This window comes from Psittacula echo (genome assembly GCF_963264785.1).
Source record: "Psittacula echo genome assembly, chromosome: 7".
Lineage (NCBI taxonomy): Eukaryota > Metazoa > Chordata > Aves > Psittaciformes > Psittacidae > Psittacula > Psittacula echo.
Window position 1 is genome coordinate 57,954,481 of NC_137740.1, and position 16,755 is coordinate 57,971,235.

Genomic DNA, 16,755 nt, shown 5'->3' on the forward strand with positions numbered 1-16,755 from the left:
TCCCTACTGGATTCAGTCTATTAACCCAGGAATGATGACTGAAGTTTGGGATGCATGTGTGTTCTGCAGGAAAACTGTTACACTTTGGATGGGTATAGCTGGAGGCCAGGGGATGGGAAGAGAAATGGTGTATGTATGATATACAGGTGTGAGCATTGCAAAGATGTCAAATCCTATGGAGAGAGATCAACCTGGTGTAGCGGGAGGTGTTCCTGCCCATAGCAGGGGGTTGGAACTGGATGAGCTTTAAGGTCCCTTCCAATCCAAACTATCCAGTGACTCTGTGATCGAAAAATTGAATTCACAAATACTTATGTGGGGGGACAACTGGTTTTATTATCCCGGATATATTCTGGATCACTTGTGAAAAGACTATGCAATGTCACTTCAAGCACAGTGACTAACTTAAACTGCTTGCTGACACATTGCTATTGAGATGACTGACATTTTAGCTGAATTATATAAAGGTTCTTTGTAAATGCACCTCCAATGGTCCTAATAGCACTGCTCCCCACCCATTTGTGCCATTCATAGCTTTGTAAGGTTTGTGGTGTTTTCCTCTAACATCAATTGTTTCTACTCCCTGCTACTCCCTGTCGCTGACCCACTATCACTCGCTCTGCCATCGACAGGGAAGCTCCACAGGCAATTGTTGATAATCTGGCTAGCACATTTGCTGGCTGGCCACCAGGTAAGGAAGTCAGACCTGTAGGTTTGGACATGGCATGTAGGGTTTTGTCATATGTTGCAAATGTCTTTTTTAAGGACCTACTTTAAAAAAACCTCTGCTTTTGTAGCAGGTCTGCAGGTTCCAAAATTATTAATAGGGAGTTGACAGAAAGACAGAGCAAACCCTTGTTTTTTGTCAAAAACAGGTAAAAAAACAGGTAAAAATTAAAAGCCATGTAAGAAATCTGACTGGTTTTAATAATAGTGACAATATGAATTTCTAGAAATACTTTCTATCCATGTCTGTATGTGGGGAAGCAGAATTTGTTGATGCTTTCCTAATTCTGAGCAACCTGATCTAGCTGAAGATGTCCCTGCTTATTGCAGGGGTTTGGACTGGGTGAGCTTTGAAGGTCCCTTCCAACCCAAACTGTTCAATGTATATCAGAGAGCACATGTTTCTGAGGTGGTGCTTCCTGTATGCTGTGATGATACAGAGGAATGGTCTTCTGATACTTTACTGATGTTCTAGGAATACACAGTTCTGAAAACAGTGCTCCTTTTAGCTTCAGGACCAGTGGACAGACTGCTCTTTGTCAAGTTTGTCTTTGATTGTAATATTATCTTTTTTCTTTAGGGTGGAGCTTTAATGTTTTGATGTCAGAATGAAGAGCAGGATACCTCTCATTCTTCTAGCCTGTGGCTCCTTTAACCCCATCACAAACATGCATATGCGTTTATTTGAGCTGGCTAGAGATCACCTGCACCAAACAGGTCAGTAAGGTGGTGATAGGATCACACACCCATGGTGGTTTGCTGTGAGAAGGAAGAAAGATTATTAACACTTGCTATAGATAAGGTGTCACTGCGCAGCTGGCTGAATTCTAGTATGCTTTAGTGTTCATTCAGTATAAAGATTTCATGGCTTATTCAATATAGTAAGTCTAGCATTACCTCTTCCTTTGGCTCAGTATATAAACAAGTATCATAATGAATGTTCATGCAAATAAAGTGGAAGTTTTATCAGCACTTTCAGGATCATGTTCATGGAACAGGCAGAGCCTAGTTAAAGAATACACCTAACAGCTTTGAAGCTGAGAAGAAATGTTTGCATTCAGGTTTCATGCTTTTCTAATACATTGTGTTTTAATACAAAGAAGTGTTAGCAGTTTTGACAGCTGGATGAAACTGGAGAAAAGATGAATCCTTAATTACTCATTATCCATCTTCACTAAGAGGTACAAGTTACCTCCCCTAGCAAAAGCATTTCCTCATAAAGAAGATCAGAAAAGTGAGATGTTGGCAGCCTAGAATGTTTTGGCAACACAGGAGAAAGGTGGGTAAAATCATGAACCTCAGCAAGAATCAAAAGAGCTGCTGAGAAGCATTGCACTGGAAGCTTGATCATCTGCTTAGCTGCTGAGGCTTTTAGGGTTTTTTTTCTACCTGGCAGTAAAATGTACACATATGTTTCTGGAAGGAATTGGAAGGCAATTCTAGTTTGTTGGAACCTGATAGAAGTTCCCAGGGAGGTGGTTCAGTAGGAACCTGAACAGAAGGTAACAGTAAAAGAAATTTGGCTGTCAAATTGTGGGGATGCAGGGGGAGGATTTGGAACCCACTGATACTGTTGTGTGGCAAAAGCAGCAGCTACATGTTTGCCATATACTGTGAGAATACTTAAAATGATCAATTCTTGTTTTGTGTTTTCCCACCCAGGAAATTGATTGGTCATTCTCTCATGTTTTTAGTCCTGTTTCCACTTCTGTTATTACCTAGGGAAGGAGAGGAGAAATTGGAGCTTATTTGCTGGGAAGAAGCGCTAGTTGCAGACTGGGAGCTGATAGCGGGGCTGGAGGACCATGGTTATACGTCTAAAGCTTGTTTAAAGTGAGGTGGTGGTCTGCTGTATTTACATTGATTCCCCTCTTAGTGGAAAAAGTGCATTTCTGAGCTAACATACACACTGAATGCCTGAAAAACTAACCAGTGTGAGTGGAGAATTAACTAGCATGAAGGGATGATGTTCCCTAGGCTGGCAGAGTGTGACTTCTGGTGCTCCTTCAGTATTTCTGCTCAGTCACAGAGATGATGAGCTGTGCAGTAGCTAGAGTTGACTTGGCAGTCAGGTTTTACTGTTATGAATGACGTGACTATCACTAATCTGCATCCTGACTGACATATCCAGTAATTCTCCCTGTCAGCTTTTTGCACATCACTTCAGTTTTAAATGCTATCTAATCTTATTTTTCATACATCTCTATTTTAAGTAGGGAGTTTTATTGAGTTTCTGATACTTTAAGCAGTACTTGAATTTCATTGCCACATGTCAAGTAGGTCACTCTTTTTCTGTTAATATCAGTCAATAATTCTTGTCATGCACCTTTTAAATACAAGAAACATAGCTACATGTGAGTGAATAATGATTCTCTTTGTTTGGATTTTGCCTCTGCTCATGTCACTTTGACTCTTTACACATTCTCATGTAGCTAGAGTTGTCTCAGATTCAAATCCTTGTTTAAAAAATGTTTCTTGAAACTTGCACTGTATCAAATGCCTTTCCCATCTGTTCATACCTAATGCCAGATGCTTTTATTTCTCTTTATATTTATCATTTGACTGTAAAGTCCAAAGAAATAGTCCTAGACTCAATCTATGTAAGATGTTTAAAGCCTTGTTTCCCAAGTACTGCCATGGGAGGGTACGTGCTTCACCAATAGTTTCCAGATAAGACCAAGGCATAGAGGGCAAGGGAGGGAGGTATGAAAGACAAGATGGTTCTATCTGTGATGAGACAGACGCAAGGGGGAGGTGAAGGACAATGAGTTACTATCTTACGACAACTTGGGGAAAATGTGACAGTCAGTGGGTTTTGTCAGATGCAGCACTGGGCTGCAGAGATGAGAAGTCCAAGGAGAAATTAGTCACTAACCAGCCTTGGGAATCTGGAATTTTATGGTGTTCAAGGGATGTAGCTGAATAAAAGACTAATATTTTCAGGGAAGGGATAGGAACCACCTGGAAGAGCAGCAGATCAGTATAAATAGAGACTTCACTTTGTTTTTCCTACAACAGCTCTGATAACTGGAATTGAAAACAAAAAAAAAACCCACTTTGATCCTTCTGTTTTGATAGTGTGTATAGCAATATAGATACATGATTGGAACAGGATCAGATCAGCATTAGTTACTGCATATACAGTAAATATTGACAGACATTAGTTAAAATTAACTGAACTTAATGAAAAGGAAACATCTATGTTTTGTTTTGTTGTTTTTTGTTGGGTTTTTTTTTTTTTTTTGTCAGGACAAGATTTACAGCAGCACTTGCTTAAATAGAGTAGTACTTGGTTAATGATATGAGGATTTAGCCTTGAAAGATGCTTTCAGAGGGATACGTGTGTGGCTGAGCGTTCAGAAAGAATTAAAGCTACAGAGTGCTCTTTGCAGAGGTGCAAATCAAAGCAGCAAAAGCATATACCTTAACGTATCTCAAGACATACTATATCCCTAAGGAAAATGCTTCTGTTACATAAAACTCAGTTTTCTGAACTCTGTTATCAGTGCATACAGTTTAGGTCCCAAGAGTTTTCTGAATTTAAGGAATGCTTTTTTAAGTGGAAGACATGTGGACATTTTTCTGTTTTGTTGTCCTACTCTAAAACCCAACAGAATAAGGGGTGGGCATCCCCTGCTTGCAGTGGCGTTTGAGTTATGCCCTGCATCATTGCTTCACAGTCATGTTACATGGCAAAAATCAGCTTAGATGAGAGCATTTCACAATAAGGTGTTCTGTGAGTAGAGCTGCAATACTTTTATTCTTCACATTGTTACTCTGAAAACTGTGTTTTTATCCTTCCATTCTGGAGGATATAACTTATTTTTATAGCTGTCAAGATATTGCCTTTCCTTGTTTTTGTCCAAATCAGTGACCTCAGTAGAAGTGAAGCTGTTTTTTAAGGTCTTGGTGCAAAATGTTCATTATAGATGTGACGTGTGGAGATGATTCAGCATTTGTTAGAGGACTGTTCATGCTCAGTTACTCAGCTGTTGAAGGAGTTCCTGAAGTCGCAGTGTATTTCAGTGGCTAGCTGACTACAGAGGTAAATCTGCATCTTCAGGCCCTGTAGTTCACTCAGCCAGGTGGATATGATTGATGTCTGTCCACATACTTATGTGGCATCTGTCACTACAGTTTTTGCACACCTTATCTAATTGAGTGAATGCATCTTGCAAGCACTCTGAAGTGGTGAAGGCAAAGTTATCCATCCTATGGAGAGCTATCCCAGGAGATTATCCATTACTGCTCTGATGTATTGGTTGTTTATGTTGACTTTCAATGCAGTGATTGCTGAATTTTTTACCTCTTTGGTTTTCCTTCTGTTGAATTCCCTTCACAGAAGGCGACTGAACATGAAGTAAAAAAAAGCTTTTTCTATTGTCTTTTCCTTTTTCATGCTTGGCAGTCTCTACAGACATGTCTTGGGAAGGTAAGCATGTTAGATATCCCTCCCTCCACCCCAGCTAATTATAGCCTATAAATAAAATAAATATTTTGGTTTAAATGGAACCATGACCAGTCTTTGTATTTGTTTTCCTACCATTAGTAGGCTGAATTCTGGGAGGATAACTTGATTTTTTGTGGTTTCAAGGGAAGCTGTTACTATTACTTCAATACAGTGTGGCATTTCACAATTTTATCGTGTGTTTTTAATGTATGTACATAGATGGGAGATGAAACAAATTAATCCACTTAACCCTGTTCATAAAAGCAAGTATGTCAGTTCTTGTTTCAGTGAAGAAATGAAATCTTCCGTTAATGTAAACTCTTGTTGCATCTTAGATGGTAGAACACGAGTTTGATTCGTTTTACAAGGAGTCACATGGAAAAGACAAGGGGTAATTGGTGCAAGTTAATCCTGGGGAGATTCCAATTGGACAGAAGAGGAAAATTTTTCCCAGTGAGAGCAGTCAGCTATTGGAGTAATCTCTCCAGGGAAGAACTGGTGGATTCTCAGCACTGGATGCTGTTAAGATTCAGCTGGACAGGGTGCTGGGACATCTAGCGTAGTTCATCTTTTGTCTAGAATGGTTGGACCAGGTGATCCTTGGTCACTTCCCACCTGGTAGTCTGATTGTATTATAAATATTTTCCTTCTGATAGCAAGTTGTATGTCAGTTTATGTTTTGAAATAAGTACCGCTTTGCTCACAAAAGAGGACTGACTCCTCTGCAACCAGTGGTTTTTGTTATGTATTTCATGTTCTGCAATTTTTTCTATTAATGCACAAATATATGCAAGGTAGTTTCTTGTCCAGTGCTGGAAAGGAAATTAGGGCAGTCGTCAGGAAAAAATACAGGAATTTTTTGGCACATGCTTGCAGAATTTCGGTACACAGGTGAGAAACCTTAGGTGGGTTAAAAACACATCTTCATCAAGGTGTGTGGGGTTTGCAGGAGGCCTTTTAGTGTTTTATTCTCAGTGGAGATTTTTTGTGTGTGTGTTTGGGTTGGTAGGGTTTTGGTGTTTGGCCTTTAGGGTGGTTTGGGGTTTGGGGGTTTTTTTGGTGTGGGGTTGAGTTTTTGTGTGTGTGTGTGTTTTCAGTTTTGGTTTTGTGTTTGGTTGGGGGAAAAGGGGGTGTTTGGGGGTATTTGGTTTGGTGGTGTAGGGGTTTGTGGTGTTTGGGTGTGGTTTTGGGCTCAGCAGTTGGCTTTTTGATTGGTTTTGCCTTTTTTCCCTACATGGTTTTTAAACAAATGTTGGTATCAGCAGGAAGGGAGAATTCACCTATTTGAATATGTGAACTTTTAAATTGCTGAAGAGGACACAAGTTATTTAGAGACAGTAATAAGGTACTTTCCTATGTTTTGAGAGCTAAAGCTTGTATTTTTAGATGGAAGGCTCATGTGTGTATCATTTATGTGTAGTACTGGGTTACTTAGTTGTGAATCGTCTCAACCACTTATTGTATTTTCTTTTGGTACTGTAAGTGCTAGCAACCTTGATTTTTCTTTTCCTGTTGGCTTCATTTCTGCTTTGGAGCAAGCCGGTATGGCATGAGAAGCTCTTACCTCATCCAACTGATGTAGTTCTAGGCCAGACTAGGGACTGAATCTTTACAGTTAACAAGGATATGGCAGAGTTGCAATCATTCTTGGCTAGCATGATCTCACACCATTTTCATTTTTACATTTAATGTATTAAAGTAATTATAAGGGAAAAATTTATATCTGTAGAAACTAAAAAGAAAGTAATTTAAATGTGGAAAATAAAATTTTTGTGTAAGGAAAAACGTTTAATAAGAGTAGTCCCCAAACTGTAATTTATTTCCCTTTAAATGAGGTTATAGTATTGTATGTTACCAATGTACCAAGGGAATAATTGTTGTTCATAAGTCAAGTGAAATTATTTCCAATTTCAGGTCAACAGATGGACTTAATTATATGCACATCTTTGCATGGGTCTGGAAAATTTTATCAGACTCTATTGCCCATTTTGCCTATAATGAGAATGTTTTAAAAGAGAGGGTTGCTTGGACTCAACGTTTCAACAGGAGACAGGCCTGTGAATCTCACTGACTCTCAATGCTATGTTTTTAAGCCCAACCCACTTAAGTTCTTCTGAAAATTTTACCCTATTACATCAAAATAAATGTGATGTCACTAATTTTTCATTATGGAATATTAAATTTTCATGTGCCAGTATCAGAAATTAGGAGTCCAGGGGTATCATTTGCATTACAAAGCAATAGAAGGAACTTGCAGTATGTAAGAAACAATTTAATCTGAAATAAGGAAGAGGATTTCACTCCCCTTCAGTATTATACATATAGTTATTTAAAAAGTATATGTTACATTATAATAATTTTGTTTCATTTCTGTTTATGTGAAGCACCCTTCTCTCTCTGTTTCTTGAGGGACATGGCTCATATCAGTGCTTTATTTCCCTGTGGATTTATTTAAATGAGGGCAACGTTTTGTTTGCTGATTTGAGACCAGAACTGCAAAGTCTAACAAAAAGAGCTTGTTGTGTTAATGATTACATTGTGTTACAAGAGTAGAATGATATGGGCATATTTTCAAATTTAATTAACATGATCAGCCACGTAGAGAAGGTCTTTAATGCATACTAAGTTGATGTTTGGACCACAGTGCTGTAAGTCTCATTTTAGACTCCATTAGCCTCATCTTTGTTCTTCTGATTTGTGTGAATCACATTAATCACAGCTGCAGCAATAAGCCATAATTCTTGCTTTAACACAATGAAAAGACACAGTGATTTTGATAAATAGCAAGCATCCGATCCTGAAGAGCAAAGCGGTGGTCATTTAAGTCATCAATTGCTCTGGCTTTAGAAAAACTGAACTTACTGGAATATAAAACTTAATTAGATCCAGCAATTTTTATATTTTGCATCATAAATTAAAAACATCTCTACTTGCTTGAAAATTTTATGTTCATCCAGCTTTCCTTTTGAGTCATCTTATAGGATAAACGTATTGATAGTAATTGCAAGCAGTTCACAGAGGGACAAGAAGGTTGCTTTTTAATGTAAATTGCTGTTTCTGTATGGAAAATAATGCCTAGATAAGTTTTCATAGCCTCTTACTAATTTGAAGTTAACCATGTTTTTAGGAGGTTGGACTAGATGTGCTGTCAAGGTCCTCTCTGCCCTAAATTTTCAAGATCTGTGAAAATGACTTATTTTTCTTTTATTCTTAATGTCTTTTCTTCAAAAGGAAGGTATCAGGTGATTGAAGGCATAATATCTCCTGTTAATGATGGCTACGGAAAGAAAGGCTTGGTTTCAGCAAGGCACCGGGTAGCAATGGCTAAACTAGCCCTGGAGACGTCTGACTGGATTCGAGTTGATCCATGGGAGAGTGAGCAGGATACATGGATAGAGACAGTAAAAGTATTAAGGTAATTACATTGGTTTTGCCTTTCTTCATGAAGTTACTGATTGCCAAAAATCTGTTAGGCTACCAGGTTAATGCACAAACCCCGCTCCTGTAAAACCCAAGCAAAGCAGAATATGTCTGTTTATGGCATCATCTGCTATGAGAGTATTATATGCAATGAAAATTCACATCACTTTGCTTCAAAAAGGCTGTGTCATCAGCATTTCCTGTCTGGTGTCTCTGCTTTCCTAGTGCAAAGCCAAAAGGCTTTCTCCAGACCTATGCAAGACTCTACAGTACTGTACTTGTGCCATTTCAGTAGTTAGATGCAAGTGGGAAGCCTCTGCCAAGAAAAGATCTTGCAGAATTATAGTTATTGAAAGAATTTTGCAGATAAGGTTTTGGCTGTTATTTCTGTTGTTTTTAAATCTCTAAGCAGGTAATACAACGATCTTAATCAGACAATAAGAGAGTTTACAACCTATTCTTCAGGAGCATCCCTGTTCCAGATAAGCTGTGTTAGCATTATTGGAGGTTTATCTATTCACACATCATTGGGAAGTTTTCATATTAAGTCTAATGGAAAGTTAAACCCAAGCACGTAACTGCTGCTGTTTTCTTCAAAATCACTGAATTTGATGTGGTTTTGTGCAAAAGGAAAGAAAAAAACCACTATGATTTGTCCAAAACCTGTTGACTTGATGCAAGGACCTTGAAACATGCCTTTTGCCTGTATGGTTGGTCTTGGTAGTAAACGCATTATGGTGCAAGGTATGAGAACACAAACTTCTTGTGCTAGCCAGTTTTTGGAAATGTAGATGCTACAGAAGTCAGCAGATACTGTTAATGTGAAAGACTTTAAGAAGGCAAGAACTATCAGTGATCCTTCATTTCTACCCACATTTCCTAGGTTACTTACTAACTGGAAGCAGTTGCTTGGATAGCTTTAAGGCTCTAAAATGTGCCTTCCAATAACAGCCCAGAAAGTTCTTATGACTCCCTGTGAAGGCAGTTCAAAGCCAGGCCTTTAACTTTACAAAAGCATACATAAGAACACCCTACATACTTATAAAACAACTAGTGGAGCCTTTTACTTCTGCTCTTATTTGCTTCACTGTGAATGTAGACATCCAGTTGATTCTTTTGCCCCTTCCCTCCAGCCAGCTGAATAGGATCTGACTGGGAGGAAGACTAGGCAATGCTAGTTGCTTCTGTTCTTTTCTCTTGTCACAATTGTGTATTGCAGGGTGAGAAATCACCAAAAGATCTGTCCTGCAGTATTGTTTGGGTATGGGGTTTTGTCCCTAAATTTCAGTTTTGTAAAACTATATTCCTCTGAAGAAGCAGCCACGAATCTTATAGATAAGGTGATCCTACTTAGAAAGCATATGATTTTGCACAGCTCCAAATGAAGCGAATGCTGCTTGCAAGATCAAGTTTGTACATTTTAAATCCACTTCAGCGTCCTTTAGGATAAAAGGTACAGTAAATAAAACCTGTGTATCAATTTCTGCTCACAGAAGGTAGTATCAATGTGGTATGAACAGCCCAACTTCCTGTCTGCCTAGGAATTGAACCTCTACTTTTATAAACAAATTAAATGAATGCCTGTTATGGAGAGATGAGCTATATTAATCTCATGCTGAATCCTCTCCCTTGAATGGGGAAGCAGCCTCCTGATGAAAGAGCACATATAGGTGTTTTGGTTTCATATTGTATTTTAACCATCACATGTGAGTATTAAAAAAGGAGGTGGATTTAGGGGTAGACCCTGTTTAGACTTGGTCTAGCAGTGGTTTATTGTAGAGTTGAGCTTCTTCATGAGTGTTGAACGTTAATCTCTAGATTATTCCTTGGTCAAAGAATGAAGATCTAATTGGTGCCTTCACTATAAACTCCCTGAGGTAGGAAACATTAGTACCAATAGACAGATCTTGCTATGGCAGGGCAAAGGCAAAAACCATTATTGTAACTAATGTCTCTTCCTATCAGTATTTTGAATTGTACATTTAACTGCAGTAGAACATTGTGTCCTGAGACACATGAATGGCCTTTTTGTACAGTGCTTCTTTTACCTTAGTGTGGTGAAAATGTCATATTTAATCAAACTCAGTGGATTTTGTAGAGGCTCCCAAATAGCTATGGCATTTTAAACAGCAAAGCTCATACTTGTGGTGGTGCTAATAGTTGCCTGTTACATTACATGAGTATGGAAATTTTGGACACTATCCCAAGGCTTTTTTTAGAGAGGAAGAGGGAACACGATAGTACTGTTTCCCACTTAGCTGCCGTTTGTGAATATTCTTCCTAGACAAGGAAACAGTATTGTCAGTAACCAAAGAACTACATTCATTCCTCTTTGTAATGTAGATTTGCTTGTGGTTCAAAAAGACTGTGCATTAATTTAGAATTGGCAAAGATCTCTCTTACCCAACTATGGTTGAATTGTCCTTGTGATTTAATTACACAGTTAGTCAACGCTTCACACACGCTTCAGGAAATGTTTGATAAACTGACAGATTGGTTTGTCCTTCTTGGTGTGTCTGTAACAGAACCCTCACTGCCCCAGCACTTGAAGTGCTGCCTGCTGAACAGACCTTCTGACAGTAAAGATTTTGCAGGCCTTATAATGTTAGTCCTGCAGTGAGCCCTTTGCCAAGAGTTGTTATTTTTGAATCGTGGACCAAGAATGTCAGTCCGTGATGCAAAGTTAGTGTGCTTGGCTATACATAGCCTCAGCCTGTTTACAACGAGGCAGGATTCAAAATAGAAATATAGGAAAGCACAGGCCAAGCTACTGCTACCTACTTTCTACTCCCATATGTCCCTCGCCTTGTGTCTATGCAGTTTCTTTAGCCACTGCCTGAGCATCAAATATTGTTGGAGATTGTTCTGCAACCTGTGTGGGTTCTAGATACTTGGGCAACTTGTTCCTGTGGCTTAAAGTATTTGCATGATTTGAAGACTGTACATTTAAATCACTGAACTATAAATTCATTCCTTACGTCAGACATTTACAGGGTTATCTATGGCTTTGTACACATGCTGAATTCAAACTGTACCGTGTAACTCATGATCTTTGCTTAGATACAGTTACATAAGACCTACTGCTCACTTTGGCTGTACATTTAACAGACAGAGATGGGACCTGTCTTGAGTTTGTGCCTGCCTGTTCTGTTCAACTACGAGCATGATTCCTGAAATGATTTTGGCTCATGTCAGTATGAGCAATGCCTAAGCGTGGTTCAGGATGATGCAAGTCACAGAATATTCTAGTCAGGCAAGCCCATGCTGATTTGAAAGGAAGGGATTTAGGTGTTTGGGTCTTGCTCTCATGATCAAAGGAGGGGCCAGTACTGAAAAGTCATAGTACCGGTGCTGCAGTGGGCCACCAGCGATCAGGAGCAGCAAAAGAGTAAAGTAATAGAAACCTGGAAGAACTGACAAAAGGATCCTTGCCTGCTTTCATAGATCTCAACTTGGTAAAATTAGAAGCACAACAGATGTCAAAAATCTGAAGAGAATTGCCTGTTTTGAATTTCTCAGAATTGTGATTCTTTTAATTAGAGGCCAGGTTGGACAGGACTTGGGGAAACCTGGTCTAGTGAAAGGTGTCCCTGCCTGTGGCATGGGGCTGGAACTGGATGAGCTTTAAGGTCCCCTTCAACCCAAACCAGTCTGGGATTCTATGAAAGGGAAAAGCACAAGGTGAAAACCTGGGGAACACATTTTGTGGAGATGAGGGTGAGAGAAAACAAGAATGTCTCCTCCTGAAAACTGAGTGCACATTATGGATACATCACCGTAAGGGGTTGTATTTAATCCAGAAATTAAATCGAGTGAATGAAGTGTGATTTAATCCTATTCTAAGCAAAAAACTCCACCATGTTTCAAATGCAATATTGTTATACTAAAATTGCCATAATGGTAGAATTTCAAAAAGGCATTTGAAAACCCAAATGCCATTAGAGATTGGTTGTGAATTCTGCAAAATGTGAACTGCATGGCTACTGATCTCATGGTAGAAGGAATATGCTAAATTCTTACCAAACTGTATTCAAAGTGCATAAAGGCAGACTGTGTTCTTCAATCTGAAAGCACCAGGTAATCGCTTTGTGCACTTCTGAGAGGATTACCTCATACAGAAGCCTTTATTTTAAATGCAGGCACCATTACAACGAATCACTCAGATTGTTCCCGTCTAAGAAGGAATTCCTGAAAAACAAACGGCCCATAGAAAGAGCTACAGAAGATTCCCTTTCTTACCAGCGCTCAGGTTGGTTCATAACTGTAAACATGACTCTTGGTTTAGCATTAAAAATCACACAGCTCTACCAGACTAGACTAATTGATGAAGAACTTCAACATAGTAGCTGGTAAGTTTTGAGGGTTGGAGCTGCCTGCCAAAACCAAGCCGTGCCAAATGCCAGCATGCCTTGCAGTTATTCCCACATAGATGGGAGATTTGCTTTGGAGTTGTATTAATTCTTGGTTTTATAAGCATCTCTTTGGCTGTGTCAGCAATGAGTGTTGTGGCCCTGCTGGCTTTGCAAAGCATCAGATATATGAATAAGAAATATCAGAAAGTATAGGGATTACTTAGAATTGTAATTTAGTGTAAAACAATGGATGAAGTAGATGAATATCACACCAGTGCTGCTGGTGCACTGATGTTCACTGCATTTCTGGACAGAATAGCTTTTGTTTACATTAGAAGTATGGCAGGTTCTGGAAATACTGTTCAGTTTGGGTTTCCTGTTTTAGCCTTGGACTTGCTAGGATGCTGCTAGATTTTTGATACATTACACTCTGTAGTATTGCAGCACTCCTTGAACATGAATAATACATTTAATTTGTTCATGGTTATAAAAAAGTTTCAAATGATGAGTTGTATCTTTATAGATGGTAGAGGAAAAAAAAGCTACAAGACATTTGGCCTGCAGTAGAATCTTGTGTCTGATGGGGTTCAAGACTGAGCAAGTCAGATTCTTGCACATTGCCACACTAAGGAAAACTAGTGTGAATGTTGTAAAAACTGTTTTAATTTTGGCTATTATTTGCTGTAGGTTTTTTTTTTCATGCTCCATAGCATTTTATGTAAAAATGGTCAAGAAAACAAATACTAAACCAGGTCTTTATTTCCTATTAAAGAATCTCGGTTTAGAATTCATCAGTCATCATCACGGGACACATCTACAGTCAAAACCAAAAAGCACAGCAACACTTCACTTGGATGAGGAGGGCAGGCAAGAGATAGGTTTCTCTGTCTAGTACATAGTAGCTGGATTTTAGATATAATTATGATGAAGATTATTATTATTATTGGGGATGATGGTTTTTTAATTTTAAACTCTATCTGGCAGCTATCTGCAAAAAACAATCTATTAGTTTGAACAGAGAAAAGCTGGCATTCTGTTTTTACTTAATTTTTCTGTCTTCACTGCTTTTACCAACTGGGCAGTGATACGGATATGGCTATATTAAACATGTATGTGGCCCACCAAGAGGGGCAGAATGGTTTCTTCCCACTTCCTTTGTTCACTAGCATGACATGGAGAATGATCAAGAACTACTGAGAGCTCCAGAGCAGAACAAAGTTTCTCCCCTTTTTCTCTTTTCTCCTCCTCCTTTTTCACAGTGAGAACAGCCAGCCATTGGAATAATCTGCCCGGGGGGGTGGTGGATCCCCCAGCACTGGGCACTTTTAAGACTCAGCTGGACAGGCTGCTGGGACATCTTGTCTAGGTTATGCTTTGCCAAGAAAGGTTCCTTCCAACCTGGTATTTTATGATTCAGAAATAAATGTTGGTTAGCACAAACTTTCAAAGGCAGGCAACTGCTCCCTAATTCCTCCTCCCAAAAAAGCCCTGCCAACAATGAAATCTGTTGAATTGGGGGTTTCTGTGAAGTTTGTGTAATGACTAACTCACTTAACTGGAGCTTTCACAAAGATCAGCTTGATGGCTGAATTTAGCTTTGGCAAACTTCTGTAATATACTGTTTGTCTATGAAATATCTGCCTACTAAACTGTAAGACTTCTGTGCTGTGAGATACTGAACCTCATGATTTTGTTCCACATGAAGTAATCAGGTCACTTTAATATATATTACAAATAGGTTCATTGAGGACAGGTATAGACAAATTATTGTAGTCGTTATACATTTAGAATGGCTTATTAGTGCTGGTCACTCAGGATAAAGATGAGAATAACAAGACTACAAAATCCTTTCTCTGTTGTTCAGTGTCCAAGCATTTGCCATCCTTCCTTGATTTTTGGGTTTTATATCATTATCTATAGTGGAAGCTGCAGTCATCATTTAGCAAAGTGCCCTTGAAAGGCCAAAGACTGATTTTTCTCATTGGCATGTGAGATGTGGGGATATGTGGAGATGTATCTATAAAATTGACAGCCTTTTTGTAAAGCCTATAATCTGTTAATTTAGCTTCTAGTATCCTAGAACAGTAATGCATGTACATTCAGGGAAAACTCATTGATGCTATAAAAGCTCTGGCATCAGATTAGCTGTAATACAGTGTGGGGCAGAGTACTGTTTTATTGTGGAGGTTGCTCTTAGTTAAAAAGCCAGCTGTGACATAAACCCTAGGTAAGACTCTGGAAAGCAGGGGACTGAAAACAAGCTTTAACATTGAACTGAGGACAGGGAACTGGAAAGGAAGAGTAGAATCTCTGAATGGGAAGGCAAGATCAGAACTGCCATGAGGAAATAGATGGGCAAAGGACAGCTTGGAAGGGATGAAGCAGAAAAGATGAGCTTTATCACTAGAAAGCTTCCAGTGTGGTTTGAATCCCAGGATTCTTGGTGTCTCTTCATTCATCAGCTCTCAGAAGTATCTGGGGCAGTCTTCCAGAGTTTCATACTCTTGTAGCCCTGATGCACACAGGGATCACAGACAAATTGTGCAGGCTGGGATGTAGTGGCCATGTTCAACCAAGTCTAGTCTTAATGCTAAAATAATTCTCTTTATTTGCTTCTTTCTCTTTTTGGCTTGCTTGAGTGGAGGAAAAATTTTCCTTTAACATTGTATAGATAACATATGATATGCTGTGAGTTATGATAAAGTAGGTAATAAAGTAATTGTGACCAGGCACATAAAATCCAATCTGAATTTTTCTTGCAACCTTTTGGAAGGAAACTGGAGTAAAGGTAAATGATTAAAGAAAAAAGAGTGATGAATTGAAGACAATTTTAAGTTAACCTTCCTAGAAAACCAAGCAAGTATAGAAATATCTCCTTTGTTTTTGTCTTTCTAGTTCTACCAGAATTAAAGCTGCTCTGTGGGGCTGATTTTCTACAGACGTTTAGGACACCCAATCTCTGGAAGGAAGAACACATCACTGAAGTAGTGGAAAAGTTTGGTTTGGTCTGTGTTAGTCGTGCTGGCTCTGATCCTGCTCAGCATATCAAAGAATCAGAACTTTTATCTAAATTTCAGCACAATATCTTTCTGGTGAAAGAATGGATTCAGAATGAAATCAGTGCAACACAGATACGCTATGCCTTGCGCAGAGGGTTAAGTGTAAAGTATCTCATTCCTGATTCTGTTATAGCCTACATTGCACACCATAATATCTACACAGAAGAGAGTGAGCGGAAGAATGAAGGTGACTTGCTTCAGCCTCTGAAGCTGCATAGCACACCAGTAAACCCACTCAATGACTGATGTCTGTAGTGTGTCAAGTGGACAGACTTGGAGTTTTTTCCTGTAAAGTTTTTGAGGAAGCTTGATTCTTGTTAATGAGGAGAAAATAAGTCAGTCTGAAACCTCCTGAATTTGTGTGGTGTTTTAAATTCATGGGTTGGTTTGTGGTAGTGCTCAGGAAATTGGGATGCTCAGCTGCATAGCTTAAAATACATAAAAACCAGCTTACTTGTGAAAATAAAAGAAGTAAGATCTGAACATTAAATATTAATCTCCAGCAATATGTAAGGGCACTTTGTATGTATAGCACTTTGCTGAATTGTACTTCTGTAATCCTACAGACAGCTTTAAGATAAAGATGCTGTTCTGAAGCAGCAAAATACATGAACCGTAACTTATCTTTGTGTGTATATATATATATATTTAAATATATATTACTGTTAAATTTTGACTTTTTAGGATCCTGAATAACTTTTGTGTTTTGACAGTTTAGACAAGAGATGGGAATAAATCTTTGATGTCT

At 38.7% G+C, this 16,755-nt stretch overlaps 1 protein-coding gene across 1 annotated transcript; it reads left to right on the forward strand.

The window, feature by feature from the left end:
• Window positions 1-1,334: 1,334 nt before the first annotated feature.
• NMNAT3 (nicotinamide nucleotide adenylyltransferase 3) lies at window positions 1,335-16,253 on the forward strand (the record flags this gene model as incomplete). Its single annotated transcript, XM_080623215.1, has 4 exons — window positions 1,335-1,447; window positions 8,412-8,591; window positions 12,736-12,845; window positions 15,844-16,253. 4 exons carry the CDS (start codon window positions 1,335-1,337, stop codon window positions 16,251-16,253), a joined length of 813 nt encoding a protein of 270 aa, XP_080479341.1.
• Window positions 16,254-16,755: the final 502 nt, after the last annotated feature.